The sequence below is a fragment of the Achroia grisella genome, unplaced genomic scaffold (assembly GCF_030625045.1).
Source record: "Achroia grisella isolate CSIRO2021 unplaced genomic scaffold, CSIRO_AGI_Agris_v1 utg841, whole genome shotgun sequence".
NCBI lineage: Eukaryota > Metazoa > Arthropoda > Insecta > Lepidoptera > Pyralidae > Achroia > Achroia grisella.
In genome coordinates, this window is record NW_026713039.1 from 637,846 (window position 1) to 655,739 (window position 17,894).

The 17,894-nt window shown below is 37.5% G+C and overlaps 1 protein-coding gene across 1 annotated transcript; it reads left to right on the top strand.

Annotated features, from left to right (window-relative positions):
* Positions 1 to 262: 262 nt before the first annotated feature.
* Positions 263 to 17,894, top strand: LOC131852286 (uncharacterized). Its single transcript, XM_059202948.1, has 12 exons — positions 263 to 370; positions 1,683 to 1,778; positions 2,251 to 2,388; positions 6,920 to 7,058; positions 7,854 to 7,921; positions 9,937 to 10,045; positions 10,630 to 10,698; positions 11,065 to 11,154; positions 12,250 to 12,449; positions 13,237 to 13,344; positions 15,721 to 15,865; positions 17,525 to 17,894. The coding sequence occupies exons 1-12, from the start codon at positions 270 to 272 to the stop codon at positions 17,768 to 17,770; spliced, it is 1,509 nt and encodes a 502-aa protein (XP_059058931.1). The 5' UTR covers positions 263 to 269; the 3' UTR covers positions 17,771 to 17,894.

Below are 17,894 nucleotides of genomic sequence, written 5' to 3' on the forward strand. Positions count from 1 at the left end.
TATCGAGATGAGAAGAACTGACAAGAAACTCAGCTCGTATTTTTTCAAATAATAGTGGAACATGTTTATAATAATATACAGTCATTAAAATTCAAATTTGGGAGAATAGAGTGACCACCAGCATATGCTATCGCAAAGAACAAAAAATTTAATCAGTGTTCACAACCTGAACAGACCAGTCCCCATAAGCAGCACCCGTTCACGAGTATGACGTATAAAAAAATTATGACATATGGATTTGATTTGCAGACTGTACGGACCCTAGAACGATGAAGAAGCACGGAGCCTACACGGAATGGGCTGATGCGTACTCCTGCTCCCGTCACCGGTGCCAACCAGGCGGCCGCAACCTTGCCGTATACACAGTCGGGTATATGTTTATTTCTGTTTATTCCCGTTCCGTTCCTATCACTTTGGGGCTGTTCAAGTATTACGTAAGCAGATTTATCACAATTATTTACCCCTCATCCCCCGTTGTCAGCAAAAGTAAGCAAAGCTTTTACCCCTCCCCCCATGCTTACGTAAACATTTCTCAATTTATGTATTGTTTTTTTAACAAAGACAATGTGAGGGTTGCCATTCGTGTAAAAAAGTAAATTACGACCGATGACGTAATCATCATACAGACTCCCCCACCCCCATGTCATCCAAAATAAGCAAAGAAAAGACCTCCCGCCCCCCTATAGTGCTTACGTAATACTTGAACGGCCCCTTTATCACTCAAAGACACGACACCGTCCTCCCCGGCGAAGACGACTATAAAACAACTTTTGCCATATTTTGGTCACCGGTGTCAACCAGGCGGCCGCAACCTTGCCGTATACACAGTCGGGTATATGTTTATTTCTGTTTATTCCCGTTCCGTTCCTATCACGTTATCACACGAAGACACGATACCGTCCTCATATTGGGAAGTTTCAGAAATGATACGTCGATGCAGCAGTACTTTTATTTTATTCCTTTTTCAAATTACACTCCACATAAATTGCGTCGCTGTACATTCACGTCTGGTCGTCTCGGTCGCCTCGAACAGAGTGAGAGCAGCCCGCTCCCTCCTTGTTCCCGGCCTCTTTATCTCTATTCCTATTGGTGTTGGCATAATTATAAAACAACTTTTGTCACGTTGTGATTATTCTACCAGTTTTTTAAAATAAAGATATGTGTGGCAACACCGCCAATTTTGACAGATCAGTCGGTTCCCGCGAAAAGGCCGGTGACAAAAAGTTATGTTGGTCGAGGAGTTTCAGGACAATGATAAAAGTGCTCAAACCATAATATTATAAGAACTGCTAATTATTATGTATCATCTATACATATAAATAAAATTGAAGTGTCTGTTTGTAATATAGAAATAGCCGTTTTTTTATAAATGATAAATGTTCAATAGACATTAAGCTCATTTCGTTTCATGCAAAAACACTAAATTTATTCATACATAAAAATTTTTGGTAATCCCGAAAATTTCGGAATTTGTTACAAAAAATCCCGAGATTTTCGGGATTGAAATTTCGGTCTCAATCAAATCCTCTAATTACGCTATTACACAAACACACGACACCGTCCTCGCCGGCGAAGACGACGACCTCATCAAGACCGTACAGCTGAATCAACCTGGCGTTTTTTCACGGCGCCCCCGCTCGCCAATCATTTAATTCTTTATAATTCGTCATTTTGTTTCGCAGCTGCAAACACGTGGAAGCTCCAGAGTCAGCGTTGGAGTGTGAGGAGGTGGTTGAAGATACAAACATGCAGTTCCCTTTCTGCTGTACCAGACTCAGGTAACAAATACAAAAAAAAAACGGTAAAATCCTGAAAAGTGAAACGGCTATCATAACATTTGAGATGTTATAAATAAATAACCCCGGACAATTAACACAGCGCCATCTAGTCCCATGCTAAGCAGAGCTTGTGTTATGGGTACTAGACAACTGATATAAAAACTAAATAGGAGTAATTCAGTCGTAGTGATTAGAGCAGACCAGTCCCTGCAAGCAGCACCCGTTCACGAGTATGACGGATTTTATTCAGATAAACTTAATTTAAGCACTTTTGAATAGTCATAGTTAGCATTCTTTTATTCTACCGCTCATTCGGAAAGCTGTCTCATCACAAGAAGAACGAGCAAGAAACTTGTGTGTTGCTCTTTTAAATAATCATTGAAAAGGCCTTTGTTTCGCAGTGGACGTCTTCCGGGCTGAGATGATGATGATGATGATGATGATAATGATTCAATAATCGTATTTATTTCAGATGTCTGGTCTTGGTCCGTGGTGAGGTATGGACCAGGGTGCTAGGACAACCCTGGGAGACTCTACCAGCTGCACCTTGGAGTCACATGTATAAGATGAAGAAACCTCCACCTAGTGATGATGGACCATTCTTACCCAAGTAAAAAATAAGCTGATAAATTTTATCATTCATCTATACATATAAATAAAATTGGAGTGTCTGTTTGTAATATTGAAATAACCGTTTTTTACTACATGCATATGAATGTAAATACGGTATATACAAAAAATAACATTTTTTACAATTTTTGTCTGTCTGTCTGTCTGTCTGTTTGTTACGGCTAATCTCTGAAATGGTTGGACCGATTTTGACGGGACTTTTAATGGCAGGTACCTGATGTAATAATGAGTAACTTATAGAGCAAGAGCCCACGACTGCCAGACATACGTCATTTTAATAAACGTGAAAGTTCTTGTATGTGTGTCCCCAACACAGGTAAGAACGATCCCCAAATATGAAACCTGGATCGTGGTTCCTTTGGCAGGTACCAGGTAACAAAGGTGTAAAAAAAATCATACCAAATTCGTTATTTTAAGAAACTCCATATTTTCATATATTGTTCGTAGCACTATTATAACTTGCGCTGCTCATTGCCAGACACGTAGTGTGGTTCCGACCCCCCGCCGGACCCCCCTAAACTATACTATTTTATAAATAAACTTACGTCATTTTAATAAAGCTGAAATTTATATATATTATTGAGAGTACTCTCAAACTGAGTTTCCTAAATTGCCAGACAGTTTTCTTGGTTCTTCGTCCTACCAGACTCATTGAAACCGTATATCCCTAAAACGGTGTATACAATTTCATATCAAATTCGTTATTTTAAGATGCTCCATTTTTTCACATATTGCTCGTAACAGTATTATAACTTGCTCTGCTCATTGCCAGATTTTTAGTGTGGTTCCAACCCCCGCCGGACCCCCTAAACTATACTATTTTATAAATAAACTTACGTCATTTTAATAAAGCTGAAATTTATATACATTATTGAGAGTTCTCTCAAACTGAGTTTCCTAAATTGCCAGACAGTTTTCTTGGTTCCTTATCATACCAGACTCATTGAAACCGTATATTGGGTAACAACGGTGTATACAATTTCATATCAAATTCGTTATTTTAAGATGCTCCATTTTTTCACATATTGCTCGTAACAGTATTATAACTTGCTCTGCTCATTGCCAGACCCTTAGTGTGGTTCCAACCCCCCGCCGGACCCCCCGAAACTATACTATTTTGTAAATAAACTTACGTCATTTTAATAAAGCTGTAATTTATATATATTATTGAGAGTTCTCTCAAACTGAGTTTCCTAAATTGCCAGACAGTTTTCTTGGTTCCTTATCCTACCAGACTCATTGAAACCGTATATTGGGTAACAACGGTGTATACAATTTCATATCAAATTCGTTATTTTAAGATGCTTCATTTTTTCACATATTGCTCGTAACAGTATTATAACTTGCTCTGCTCATTGCCAGACCCTTAGTGTGGTTCCAACCCCCCGCCGGACCCCCCTAAACTATACTATTTTATAAATAAATTTACGTTATTTTAATAAAACTGAACTTTATATATATTATTGAGAGAACTATTAAACTGAGTTTCCTAAATTGCCAGACAGTTTTCTTGGTTCCTTATCCTACCAAACTCATTGAAACCGTATATTGGGTAACAACGGTGTATACAATTTCGTATCAAATTCGTTATTTTAAGATGCTCCACTTTTTCACATATTGCTCGTAACAGTATTATAACTTGCTCTGCTCGTTGCCAGACCCTTAGTGTGGTTCCAACCCCCCGCCGGACCCCCCCAAACTATACTATTTTATAAATAAATTTACGTTATTTTAATAAAGCTGAACTTTATATATGTTATTGAGAGAACTATTAAACTGAGTTTCCTAAATTGCCAGACAGTTTTCTTGGTTCCTTATCCTACCAAACTCATTGAAACCGTATATTGGGTAACAACGGTGTATTTTCATATCAAATTCGTTATTTTATGCTCCATTTTTTCACATATTGCTCAAGTAACACGTTGCTCGCTCGTTGCAAACCCTTAGTGTGGACGGACCCCCCTAAACTATTTTATTTTATAAATAAACTTACGTCATTTTAATAAAGCTGAACTTTATATATATTATTATATTAAACGAGTTTCCTAAAAGGCCAGACAGTTTGTCTTGGTTCCTTATCTACCAAACTCATTGAAACCGTATATTGGGTAACAACGGTGTATATATTTACATATAAAATTCGTTATTTTAAGATGCTCCATTTTTTTTATAAATGATAAATGTATTATAACTTGCTCATGCTCGTTGCCAAAAACCTAAATTTTTGTTAATTCATAAACTATACTATTTTATAAATAAACTTACGTCATTTTAATAAAACTGAACTTTATATATATTATTGAGAGAACTATTAAACTAGTTTCCTAAATTGCCAGACAGTTTTCTTGGTTCCTTATGACCAAACTCATTGAAACCGTATAGGTGAACAACGGTGTATTTTTTCATATCAAATTCGTTATTTTAAATTCCATTTTTTCACATATTGCTCGTAACAGTATTAAACTTGCTCTGCTCGTTGCCAGACCCTTAGTGTGGTTCCAACCCCCGTTGGACCCCCCCAAACTATACTATTTTATAAATAAATTTACGTTATTTTAATAAAGCTGAACTTTATATATGTTATTGAGAGAACTATTAAACTGAGTTTCCTAAATTGCCAGACAGTTGTATACACCGTTGTTACCCAATATACGGTTTCAATGAGTCTGGTAGGATAAGGAACCAAGAAAACGATCAGAGCAAGTTATAATACTGTTACGAGCAATATGTGAAAAAATGGAGCATCTTAAAATAACGAATTCGATATGAAATTGTATACACCGTTGTTACCCAATATACGGTTTCAATGAGTCTGGTAGGATAAGGAACCAAGAAAACTGTCTGGCAATTTAGGAAACTCAGTTTAATAGTTCTCTCAATAATATGTATAAGGTTCAGCTTTATTAAAATGACGTAAGTTTATTTCTAAAATAGTATAGTTTAGGGGGGTTCGGCGGGGGTTGGAACCACACTAAGGGTCTGGCAATGAGCAGAGCAAGTTATAATACTGTTACGAGCAATATGTGAAAAATGGAGCATCTTAAAATAACGAATTTGATATGAAATTGTATACACCGTTGTTACCCAATATACGGTTTCAATGAGTCTGGTAGGATAAAGAACCAAGAAAACTGTCTGGCAATTTAGGAAACTCAGTTTGAGAGAACTCTCAATAATATATATAAATTTCAGCTTTATTAAAATGACGTAAGTTTATTTATAAAATAGTATAGTTTGGGGGTCTGGCTGGGGGTTGGAACCAACTGAAAGGGTCTGGCAATGATTTTGAGCAAGTTATAATACTGTAACGAGCAATATGTGAAAAAATGGAGCATCTTAAAATAACGAATTTGATATGAAATTGTATACACCGTTGTTACCCAATATACGGTTTCAATGAGTCTGGTAGGATAAGGAACCAAGAAAACTGTCTGGCAATTTAGGAAACTCAGTTTGAGAGAACTCTCAATAATATATATAAATTTCAGCTTTATTAAAATGACGTAAGTTTATTTCTAAAATAGTATAGTTTAGGGGGGTCCGGCGGGGGTTGGAACCACACTACGTGTCTGGCAATGAGCAGCGCAAGTTATAATAGTGCTACGAACAATATATGAAAATATGGAGTTTCTTAAAATAACGAATTTGGTATGATTTTTTTTACACCTTTGTTACCTGGTACCTGCCAAAGGAACCACGATCCAGGTTTCATATTTGGGGATCGTTCTTACCTGTGTTGGGGACACACATACAAGAACTTTCACGTTTATTAAAATGACGTATGTCTGGCAGTCGTGGGCTCTTGGGCTATTAGGCTACTTTTATTTTAGGAAAATGAAATTCAATTCAACGCGGACGAAGTCACGGATACAGCTAGTTATTTAATAAATTAGTCAACTTGCAGATTTCGGTGGTCTACCGTTTTTGTCACATCACCGATCGATCGCCGTCCAATTCGTCCAATTACAAAAAAATCTAAGTATTTATATCAGTTGTCTAGTACCCTTAACACAAGCTCCACGTAGCTTGGAACTAGATGGCGCTGTGTAAATTGTAATTAAAACATATTTGTATCAGTTTTTTTTTTGTGGATGATAATGGAATGGTGCACCCGCCTGCGCTAACGGTTTACGCTGGCAGGGCACCAGTGGAGGATGATAAGATGAGCATGAGGTCAGGTCAGTTAGCCCATCGTGACAAATTCACCACGAATTTATCACGATGGTTTCCAGGGGGAACCGCGTGGAGGTCGACCTGACATGATACATTGCTAGCAATGGGGTTATCAATCCACATTACTAACAATCCCCTTCCCCCCTATCTGTATCAGTTGTCTAGTACCCTTAACACAAGCTCCGCTTAGCTTGGGACAAGATAGCGCTGTGAATGAGTGATGAAACTGAATTTGTCCAGGGTTATTATTATCATTAAAAAAAGCCTACCGTTACGTGGTTCGCCAGCTTGTTTGCCGTTCCATCCATCACATTATGGAAATATTCTTTCCATTCTAGAAACCCTAATGAGGGACCCATCTACGAGTTGACAGACCAGGATGGGGCGCAGGAGAAAATCCTCAGAGCCAGCAAGAAGACCATAAAGTCACATGACTTCAACGCCACTCCACGAGCAGTTCCAGCGCCAGATATTTTTGTGAGTAGCTTGCAGTAATAATCTAGGACCTATTTGAGGATATTACGTTAGTAACGTAGTGATGATGAACACCATTGCTAGCCATGTTATGTCAGATAGACATGCACGTGTTTCCTCCTAGAAACCATCGTGGTACACTTCTGGTGAAATTTTCACAATATGTTAACTGACCTTACCCTATGCTAATAAACACAAAATTGGCCGTTGGGGCAATAAAGTCCTCGAGTGGCGACCACGGACCGAAAGACGCAGCGTGGGAAGGCCTCCAGCAAGGTGGACCGACGATCTGGTCCAGATCGCTGGAAGGCATTGGATGCGAGCAGCGCAGGACCGATCGTCGTGGAGATCTTTGGGGGAGGCCTATGTCCAACAGTGGACGTCTTCCGGGCTGCGATGATGATGAAACAAAATTTTAAGTGATGCCTGTTTCTGTGAAAGCCGCAGCCCCATCAGCCTTTTCTTACTTGTGGTAACTCCATCATGGAGACCTGTCCGACTCTGGAGAATTCGACGTCTGTTCTAGTATTCTCTAAGTGCTATTTCCGCGGTTCTCACATTCCCCCTGAAACCATCATGGTGACTTGCCATTTGCCAATATGGGTTAAATGACCTGACCTGCTCATCTTAACATCCTCCTGTGATGCCCAGCAAGCGGAAACCGTTAGCGCAGGCGGGTGCACCATACCATTATCATCCATTAAATCGGGCGGGGATCATGAGGCTGTTGTGGCATTCTAGTGTAAGACAATCGAAGCCTGGTTGGAGCACTAGTTTAAACATATTTTTTGTTTTCAGATCGCCTTATCAACGAATAGCGATCAGAAGGGACATAATAAAGAATTTAAGAAATCTGAAAAAGTTCGGTAAATATATTTATTTTTATAGAAATAGAAATAATCTTTCTTCAAATAAACTCATTACAAGCAATTTTGAATAGTCATATTTTTGATTCTACCACTCATTCGGAACGCAGACTTATCACAAGAAGAACGAGCAAGAAAAGTGTGTTGCTCTTTTGAATAGATGTTTATTGTATTTGCTTTTGCAATAGCATGTGCTGATGGTCACTGTATTCTCCCAAATTTGAATTTAATAATGAATCTGTAATAATACAGTACTTATATTTGAAAAGAATACGAGCTGAGTTTCTTGTCAGTTCTTCTCATCGAAGTCATTCCCAACTGACGGTAGGTTTGAACTATCATAATAGTCTGTAATAGACCTACAGGAATAAAGATATTTTGAATTTGACACACACACAGATAAATGTCATTTGCTTTAGAATTTGAAAATAAATACACAAATATGATTTGGATACACTCTTCATAAGAGTCTGTAATCGTTTTTGCGATGGGTCCATGAATGATTTATATATATTTATAAATTTGATTTAATTTTATGAGACAAGAAAATGACATATTTATGTTGCGCGCGCAGTTATATGGTAGGCCTATACAATATAGGTACACAAATATGTCCATTGTGTTATACATATTTATACTTATTTATATATTAATAATATATATAAATGTTTGTTTGTATACTAAGAGAGAACAATAATTTTCATTTCATTTCAAATACCTTATCACCGCTCGCCATCGACAGGGAATTTACAATATTTTAGACTGCTGCCCCACACTGAGCCCCTAATTGTTTTTGTGTGTTTTGTGGCTAAACGAAAGTAGATAATGAAAAATTGAAGAGGACCTGTTTTGTGCAGAATTTATTTCTCTACAGCTTTTATTTAAAATATTTTTTCATATTTCTTACCATTATCGAGTTATTTTGAAAAAATGCATTTTTCAACCCTTTTTCAATATTTTCATCCATTTCGCGTCAACTTGAAACAATTTCTTTCTGAATATTTATATGTTTTATACATGGTTTAATTTTAAATTTTACTGGCCTACCATGGCTGGCTACACCCATGGTCTCACATGCTAATGGTAGCAGAATATATAAATCAATTAAATAATGAAATGGGCTCCCGCAAATAAAATAAATAAAGTAGATTCACCGGATTTCAAATTCAAATTCAAAATATCTTTATTCATGTAGGTCTATTACAGACTCTTATGATATGTCAAATCTACCGTCAGTTCGGAATGATTTCGAGATGAGAAGAACTGACAAGAAACTCAGCTCGTATTTTTTTTTAATGTTGTACGTATTTACAATAATACTATTTCATTTAAATTCAAATTTGGGAGAATAGAGTGACCACCAGCATATGCTATATAAAAAAAATCAAAAAAATGAAAAAATTTAATCAGTGTTCCCAACCTGAATTTCTTCGTCGAATACTTTTGTAAGATCCAACTAATTATGATGACGACTTAGGCTTTGCAGCCGGCTACCGGAAGAGAAACCCCAAGTAGCGCCCGTGACTTGTGACACGGGTATTGGTTTAACATGCATTAACACTCACCTTCACTACTTGCAGCTTCCCCCCAGGACCAACTAAGTCCGGGATAGACCCGGCTCCAATACAATCCACTTTAGCATCCGAAATACAACCGGCACGCTCTGTGCTCGTCGACTGAATGCCGCGGCTCACCCAACGAAAGAGGATTATTCAACTACCGACCTCCGTATTTATAGATCGAAGTCAGTGTAGTAGGGAGAGAAGCGGGGATAATGGATATCTTATGACAAATAACTTAGTTCGGTCTGTAAATACTAGATGGCGCTATTTACAATATTTGTAATAATCTTTACATTGGGTACTTCATTAGCACTAAACACAAACTACCTTCTATTAATATCTTTTTAAAATATCGGATTTATTACAATATTGATGTGAGCCTTTTAACACTTTTTACAACTTAACTAATGGTATATATATAATTTTTTTATTGTCAAGAAATGACCAAATGAGGCATAAACGGACCCGAGTGCAACCGTCAAACTCGTACGATGATGATGCTGCAGAGCATCACAAAGACCTGGAGAACGAGGAGCTAGCCACAGAAAAGGCTCAATTAACTGTATGTATCATCTGTTTATATCTATCTCTATTTCTTTATTAGCCTCGGTGGTCTATCGGTTTAGCACATCGCTTTACTTTCGATAGTCGCGGGTTCGATTCTTCGCACAGTAAAACATTTGTATTCATGAGTATGATTGTTTGTAGAGGTTGTAAAATACATTGTCTTTATATCGTTATTTTGGATGACATGGGGTAGGGGAGTCTAGATGATGATTATGTCATCGGTAGTCATTTACTTTTTTGCACCAATGGCAACCCTCACATTGTCTTTGTTAAATAAAAACAATATATTAATTGAAAAATGTTTACGTATGGGGGAGGGGATAAGAGCTTTGCTCTCTGGTCCACTCTATTCTCCCAAATTTGAATTTAAAAATGAATCTGTATTATTGTAAACATGTACAACATTTATTTGAAAAGAATACGAGCTGAGTTTCTTGTCAGTTCTTCTCATCTCGAAGTCATTCCGAACTGACGGTAGATTTGACATATAATAAGAGTCTGTAATAGACCTACATGAATAAAGATATTTAGACTTTGAATTTGAATTCTTTTTGCTACACCTATGTTGAATGTTTATAGACTCTGGAATCGTCTGAAGAGAAATACAAAACGAATGACAACAGGGTGACGCCAAACGTGGACCATAAGGTAAGTACTGGTACTTATTAACTGACTAGCTGTTCCCGCGACTTCGTCCGCATGGAATTTAACTTTATTTTTCTAAAATAAAAGTAGCCTAAGTAACTTCTTATTACATCAGCTACCTGCCAAAAAAAAGTCCCGTCAAAATCGGTCCAGCCATTTCAGAGATTAACTGGAACAAACAGACGGACAAAATTTGTAAAAAATGTTATTTTGGTGTATGTACCGTATTTATATTCATATGCGAGGAATCGAACTCGGGACCATCTGAAGTAAAGCGGTTAACCGCTATACCACAGTGTCCGTAATAGCAACCATCTTTTAAACACTATTTTTGAATACTCGATTTTGAATGTTGTCTTAATATTTCAGAACCAACATCACCAAGTCGCATGGACGGAAATACCTCAGAACCAGTGGAATGAAGACGACCCAACTTGGGGGGCAATTACTGCACCAAAGGTTAATTTTCCTTTTCACCCCTTAGTCATAAAAATATTGTACAAATTGGTATGCATAAAGAACCACTATTTCACCTATTTCTGCCGTGGACCACTTTAATGATACCTCTATATCACCTATTTCTGCCGTGGACCAGTTTAGTGATACCTCTATTTCACCTATTTCTACCGCGGAGTAATTTAATGATACCTCTATATCACCTATTTCTACCGCGGAGTAATTTAATGATACCACTATATCACCTATTTCTACCGTGGAGTAATTTAATGATACCACTATATCACCTATTTCTGCCGTGGACCATTTCAATGATACCTCTACTTTACCTATTTTTACCGTGGAGTAATTTAATGATACCTCTACATCACCTATTTCTGCCGCGGAGTAATTTAATGATACCTCTATATCAGCTATTTCTGCCGCGGAGTAATTTAATGATACCTCTATATCACCTATTTCTGCCGCGAAGCAGATTAATAATACCTGTATATAACCTATTTCTGCCGCGGACCAATTTAATGATACCTCTATATCACCGCGGAGCAGATTAATGATATCTCTATATCACCTATTTCTGCCGCGGAGCAGTTTAATGATACCTCTATATTCATACATATTACTATTAATACATATACATTCATATTTCATACTAATTGGGAAACATCGTACTAGACAAATGATGTGTTAATTGTCATGATTTATTATCATGTATATAGGCAACGGTTGCCATTTTTTTCATCGAGGGACCACAACTGGTTTAGAAAAACATATAAAATACCACCCGCCAGAAAATAAAATACCATCCTTATCATCTGGATGAATGGCGGTCCTCCACAGTGCGGTTTTCTAGAAACTTTTTGCCACGCACAACCACATTGTGCAATCACCTTCCAGCAATGGTATTTCCGAACCGATACGATATTGAAATCGTCAAGTAAAGAGCTTATTCCTTTCCAATAGCCGACAATGTACTTGCAATTCTCCTGGTGTTGCGGGTGCTCATGGGCGGCGGTAATCACTTACCATCAGGTGAGTCGCATGCTCGTTTGTCCCCTGTGTTATAAAAAAAAACTTCTAATAATTCCAAATCAGCAGGTTGGGCTCTCACATGAAAACGTCTACCATCAATCCGAAGTTGAAGCTGAGAAGAAAGAAGAGAAATCACCCAATCTCCAAGCTCTGGTAGACGCTATCGGCACGAGGATGAGGGATATAGAGAATGTGGTGCAGAGGATGAGTGAGAAGGTACAAGAGGCTAAGCCGGGAGAGGGAGCAGAGGCCAGCGCTGAAAAGAAGTAAGAGAATAGAATAGAACAGAAAACATTAGTTAAGAATGTGGTGGATCTAGTCTAGCGTTGTCAGACGTCCCGTATTTTAGGTTTAGTATAAAATGTCCCGACGGAACTGACTCTGTCCCGTATTCAAATTGTACTCCGTTTTTTATTGTTAAATCGATCGATCTACAATTCAATCAATTCTACTACAATTCAATAGATTGAAATCAATTCTAATCTAGTCCCACGCTGAGCAGAGCATGTCTTATAAGTATTAGACAACTAATACAAATATTTAAATACAATTTTTATTCCAATACGAAATTGTGACGGCCTGAGTCGAGGTTCAAACCCCTAGCGGTACCCTCAGACTAAAGTCGTATCTGTCAGGCGGGAGTTGGCCTTCAGCCGCTCCATAAGTCCTTCCTTTGGTTTGGAGCCATCTGCACTCGCCCCCTATCGTCCGGTGAAGCTGTAAAAGCCAGCTAAGGCCGACAGCATTGGAGTAGTCCGAAAATAAATTAATTTTCCATCCGCAGTACAGTAGTATAAAAGAATGAATTTGTATTATTGTAAACATGTACAACATTTATTTAAAAAAAGCTGAGTTTATTGTCAGTTCTTCTCATCTCGAAATCATTCCGAACTGACGGTAGATTTGACATATCATAACAGTCTGTAATAGACCTACATGAATAAAGAGATTTTGACTTTGAATTTGAATTACTTTTGCTACCCCTATGTTGAATTATTTGTTTGTTTTGTTATGAATAAAGATATTTTGAATTTGAATTCGTTTTATGTTTAGGGTGTCATCAGATTCAGAGGGATCACTGTATGTGAAGCATCATAAGACAGACCATGGGAAGGAATTCAAGCCAAAAAGTCCGAGTCCTGACGCTGGACACTATAAGAGGTAAATTTGTTGTTCATAGACAAGAGCCAATGATTGTATCAGTAGCTAGCTTTTTGATCATCCGGACGCAAATAAAGACGCACTGTTGATGAGTGCTCGAGAAGTAGACCCGACGTTTCAGGAGGGTCTACTGGGTCCTACCAAGTACGTAATTGAAATTTTCCTTGTTCCCATTTCCCCCTTTTTTTGCCTTATGTACCTAACCAAAAATACAGCCCATCTATACATATAAATAAAATTTGAGTGTCTGTTTGTAATATTGAAATAACCGTTTTTTACTACATGCATATGAATATAAATGCGGTAACACCAAAAATTTTTACAATTTTATGTCGGTCTGTTTGTCTGTTCCGCCTAATCTCTGAAATGGCTGGACCGATTTTGATGGGACTTTTTTTGGCAGGTAGCTGATGTAATAAGGAGTAACTTAGGCTACTTTTATTTTAGAAAAATAAAGTTAATTTCCTCGCGGACGAAGTCGCGAGAATAGTTAGGTGGAAATAAAATCGAAGAATATATTGGCGCAACCATTTTGTGGTCCTTCGAGCCGGATATGTAAGCAATTGCCTCAAGAAAAGTTCTAATTTAAAAGTAGGTGTTGCTAGTTGCTGTTATGCTACTGAATATAATTAGTTAAAAATAGAAAACAATAAAATCATAACTGTCATTAATATGCATATACTGAATCTAATTAGTTAAAAATAGGAAACAATAAAATCATAAATGTCATTAATAGATGGCATATATTCTGGTCTGAAGTAGTTACAGCTAAATTCGTTAGCTTCAACAAAAAAAAAACAACGGCGGCGCACGGATACGACTTTAGTGGCTGGCCATTGGCTTCACCTGTGTGCAGGTGGCACTTATGGAGCGGCTTCGCACACAGGGACGCTTCACCGGACGATGGCCCTGCTCCAAACCAAAGGAAGGACTTACGGAGCGGCTGAAGGCCAACTCCCACCTGACGGATACGACTTTAGTGGCTGGCCATTACAGCTTCACCGGACGATAAGAGGCAAGTGCAGGTGGCACTTCAAACCAAAGGAAGGACTTATGGAGCGGCTGAAGGCCAACTCCCGCCTGACGGATACGACTTTAGTGGCTGGCCATTACAGCTTCACCGGACGATAAGAGGCAAGTGCAGGTGGCACTTCAAACCAAAGGAAGGACTTATGGAGCGGCTGAAGGCCAACTCCCGCCTGACGGATACGACTTTAGTGGCTGGCCATTACAGCTTCACCGGACGATAAGAGGCAAGTGCAGGTGGCACTTCAAACCAAAGGAAGGACTTATGGAGCGGCTGAAGGCCAACTCCCACCTGACGGATACAACTTTAGTCTTGGCTCAGGCGGTCGTAATTTCGATCCTCGTTTTGAATCGTTCGAAGGTTAGGTTTTCGTAAAATATATATATTTCATTAACATTACTATAAAGGACAGCGTTTAATAGTTTAGAAATTCGTATAATATGTTAATATGATTGTAACTAAATATATATAAGTAATGTAAATAGTATAGTTGTTGTTTTCCCCTAGTTTTGTATGAAGAGTCGTGACTCATTATGAGAGAAATTCAAAGAGGCAAATATTCTCGCCGTTGCTTCTCAATTTATATATTCAAATATCCTATAGGTTCATAAAAATTTTGACTTATTTACAAAAAACAGCAATATTCATAATATTAATACTAGATTTAAAGACAAACTTGCTGTCCCCAAATATCGTTTAGAAAAAGTCAATAGGTCTTTTATGGGAATAGGTATAAAAATTTACAATAAGATACCAAAGGATATATTGGAATTACCCTTAAATAAATTCAGAACATCTGTTAAATGATATTTACTGAGCAAAGCCTACTCACTAAACGATTACTTGAATGACGAGCGTGCATGGCAATATTTGTTCATGTACGGGATTTTCATTTAATGTTAGACATAGACACCTATATAAATACCTATGCATTATAAATAAACTGGGTTTTAAAAAAAAAAGTAATTCAATTGAGTTTCTTGCCAGTTCTTCTCAATTGGATCTATATACTGAACTGGACGGTAGGAAAAAAAAATTATAATGTAAAAACTTGACGTTCATAAGCGGCTAAAATGTCCTACATGAATAAATGATTTTTGAATTTGAATTTGAATTTAAGTTGTAAATGTGGAAACATGTGTAAGTTAGAGATATTTTGCCTTATATTTAAGTAAAATACTGATGTGTCATTTATACATATACTTGATAGATAGGAAATAATGTAAGGTTCATATATAAATAACAATTAATTAAATACAAACGTATCTCAGAGGTAATAACATCGAAAAACATTGTTATTCATAGTGAAAATAACTTTTAAAAATGACTTCAATTACTTTTATTTGAAGGTTCTCAGTTCGCAGCCGTAGCAAGTACATCCACAGCACTGCAGACGCCACCACAGAGCAGCCACTCTTCGTTGAAGACACCAACGTGAATGGTTACTTCAGTGATGCCAGTAACAGCGTATTGAGAAGATCCGATACTCCAAAGGTAATCCGAACTAATATTATATGTAAATGCACAAGCAAGTCTGTCTGGACTGTCTGGATTATTTAAAAGAGCAACACACAAGTTTCTTGCTCGTTCTTCTTGTGATGAGACAGTTTTCCGAATGAGCGGTAGATAAAAAACAAATTGTTAAGACTATTCAAAAGTGCTTAAATTAAGTTTATTTGAATAAATTATTTTCTATTCTATTATATTCCACTGTCGTGCTTTTACGCCAAAATAATAAATGCGAAAGTAACTTGTATCTGTCACGCTTTCACGCAATAACTACTGAACCGATTTAAATGAAATGTGGTACACAGATAGTGTAGACTCTGTGAAAGTGAAGGCTACTTTTTAATGTGATAAAAGGGTTGTAAGGGGTTGAAACACTACTAAGGCACTAAAAAGGCTGGGAAACACCGTTCCAAAATGCGATAAAAGGGTTGTAAGGGGTTGAAATACTACTAAGGCACTAAAAAGGCTGGGAAACACCGTTCCAAAATGCGATAAAAGGGTTGTAAGGGGTTGAAATACTACTAAGGCACTAAAAAGGCTGGGAAAAACCGTTCCCAAATGCAATAAAAGGGTTGTAAGGGGTTGAAATACTACTAAGGCACTAAAAAGGCTGGGAAAAACCGTTCCCAAATGCAATAAAAGGGTTGTAAGGGATTGAAACATTACTAAGGCACTAAAAAGGCTGGGAAACACCGTTCCCAAATGCAATAAAAGGGTTGTAAGGGGTTGAAACACTACCAAGGCACTAAAAAGGCTGGGAAACACCGTTCCCAAATGCAATAAAAGGGTTGTAAGGGGTTGAAACACTACCAAGGCACTAAAAAGGCTGGGAAACACCGTTCCCAAATGCAATAAAAGGGTTGTAAGGGGTTGAAACACTACTAAGGCACTAAAAAGGCTGGGAAACACCGTTCCCAGCTTTTTTGAAGCCATGCTCCATATTAGCATTTCTAAAATTCTTTGTAACCACCCCTACCTCAGGAAATTCACTAGGAAATTTTTGCTTCACTAGTTCATTGTATATTAATTAGTTTTAAAGATTTAAGCATACATAGAGAGGGATAGACAGCGACAGCGACTTTGTTTTATACTATGTAATGTAATAGTATAATATCCTTTTTTAAGGAGAAACAAACTTATTATCATTTCATGCTCCCCTCCGATCGATCCCCCGTCCAATTCAAACGGGAATAAATAAAATAATACTTACAGTTGATAATCACTTTTCTTATATTTTCAACACTATTTTATAAAATTTTCCACACGTCCGTTCGTAACGCTCGCTGCAACCTTAATGATCTCATCGCCATTGTAGAATCGCAAACCGGGAGGTAGCTCCAGTTTTTAAATAGTCAATACACTTACTTTTACTTTAACAATGCAATTAAAATGGTTATTAAATATGATGCCATCTGCACTCGCAATTCGCTATAGTCTGTAGAGAAGCGTGGAATAACGTAGAATATGATAATAATATGAAAATTTATTCAGTATTCTATTCCATAGTCGTTCAGTATTCCAATTCATTCGTCATTAGTACGGGTCAGTAAGTCTGTTGTAACAATCAAAAAAAATCCATGCATTTACCATGCGTGTGGTCCATCGTGAGTCAGAGGGTTTAAATATACATATTTAATTTAACAGGAACTAGCACCGACCTACATGGCACCGGTCGAGACCAGGCGGAAGAGTCACGCCAGCGTCTCCGACTCCTCAACCGAGGTGAAGACACACAAGAAGCATTCCCATAAGAAGAAGCGAGGGAAAGGCAAAAACCATAAGAAACACCATAAAGACGAGAAGAGAAAACGCTTGAATAGGTTGAATACTGTGGAGTTGGACACGAATGTTGTGTCTTTGGAAGACAGCAGCGATGTAACTGCCAAATGAATTGTTCCTTAGTCTATTCAATTAATTATAATTAGGTATGATGATAACAATAAACTTCTACAAGTATTGTACCCAAAACACTTGAAAATAGTTTGCAAACATTAAATCATCATCTTCATCTTCC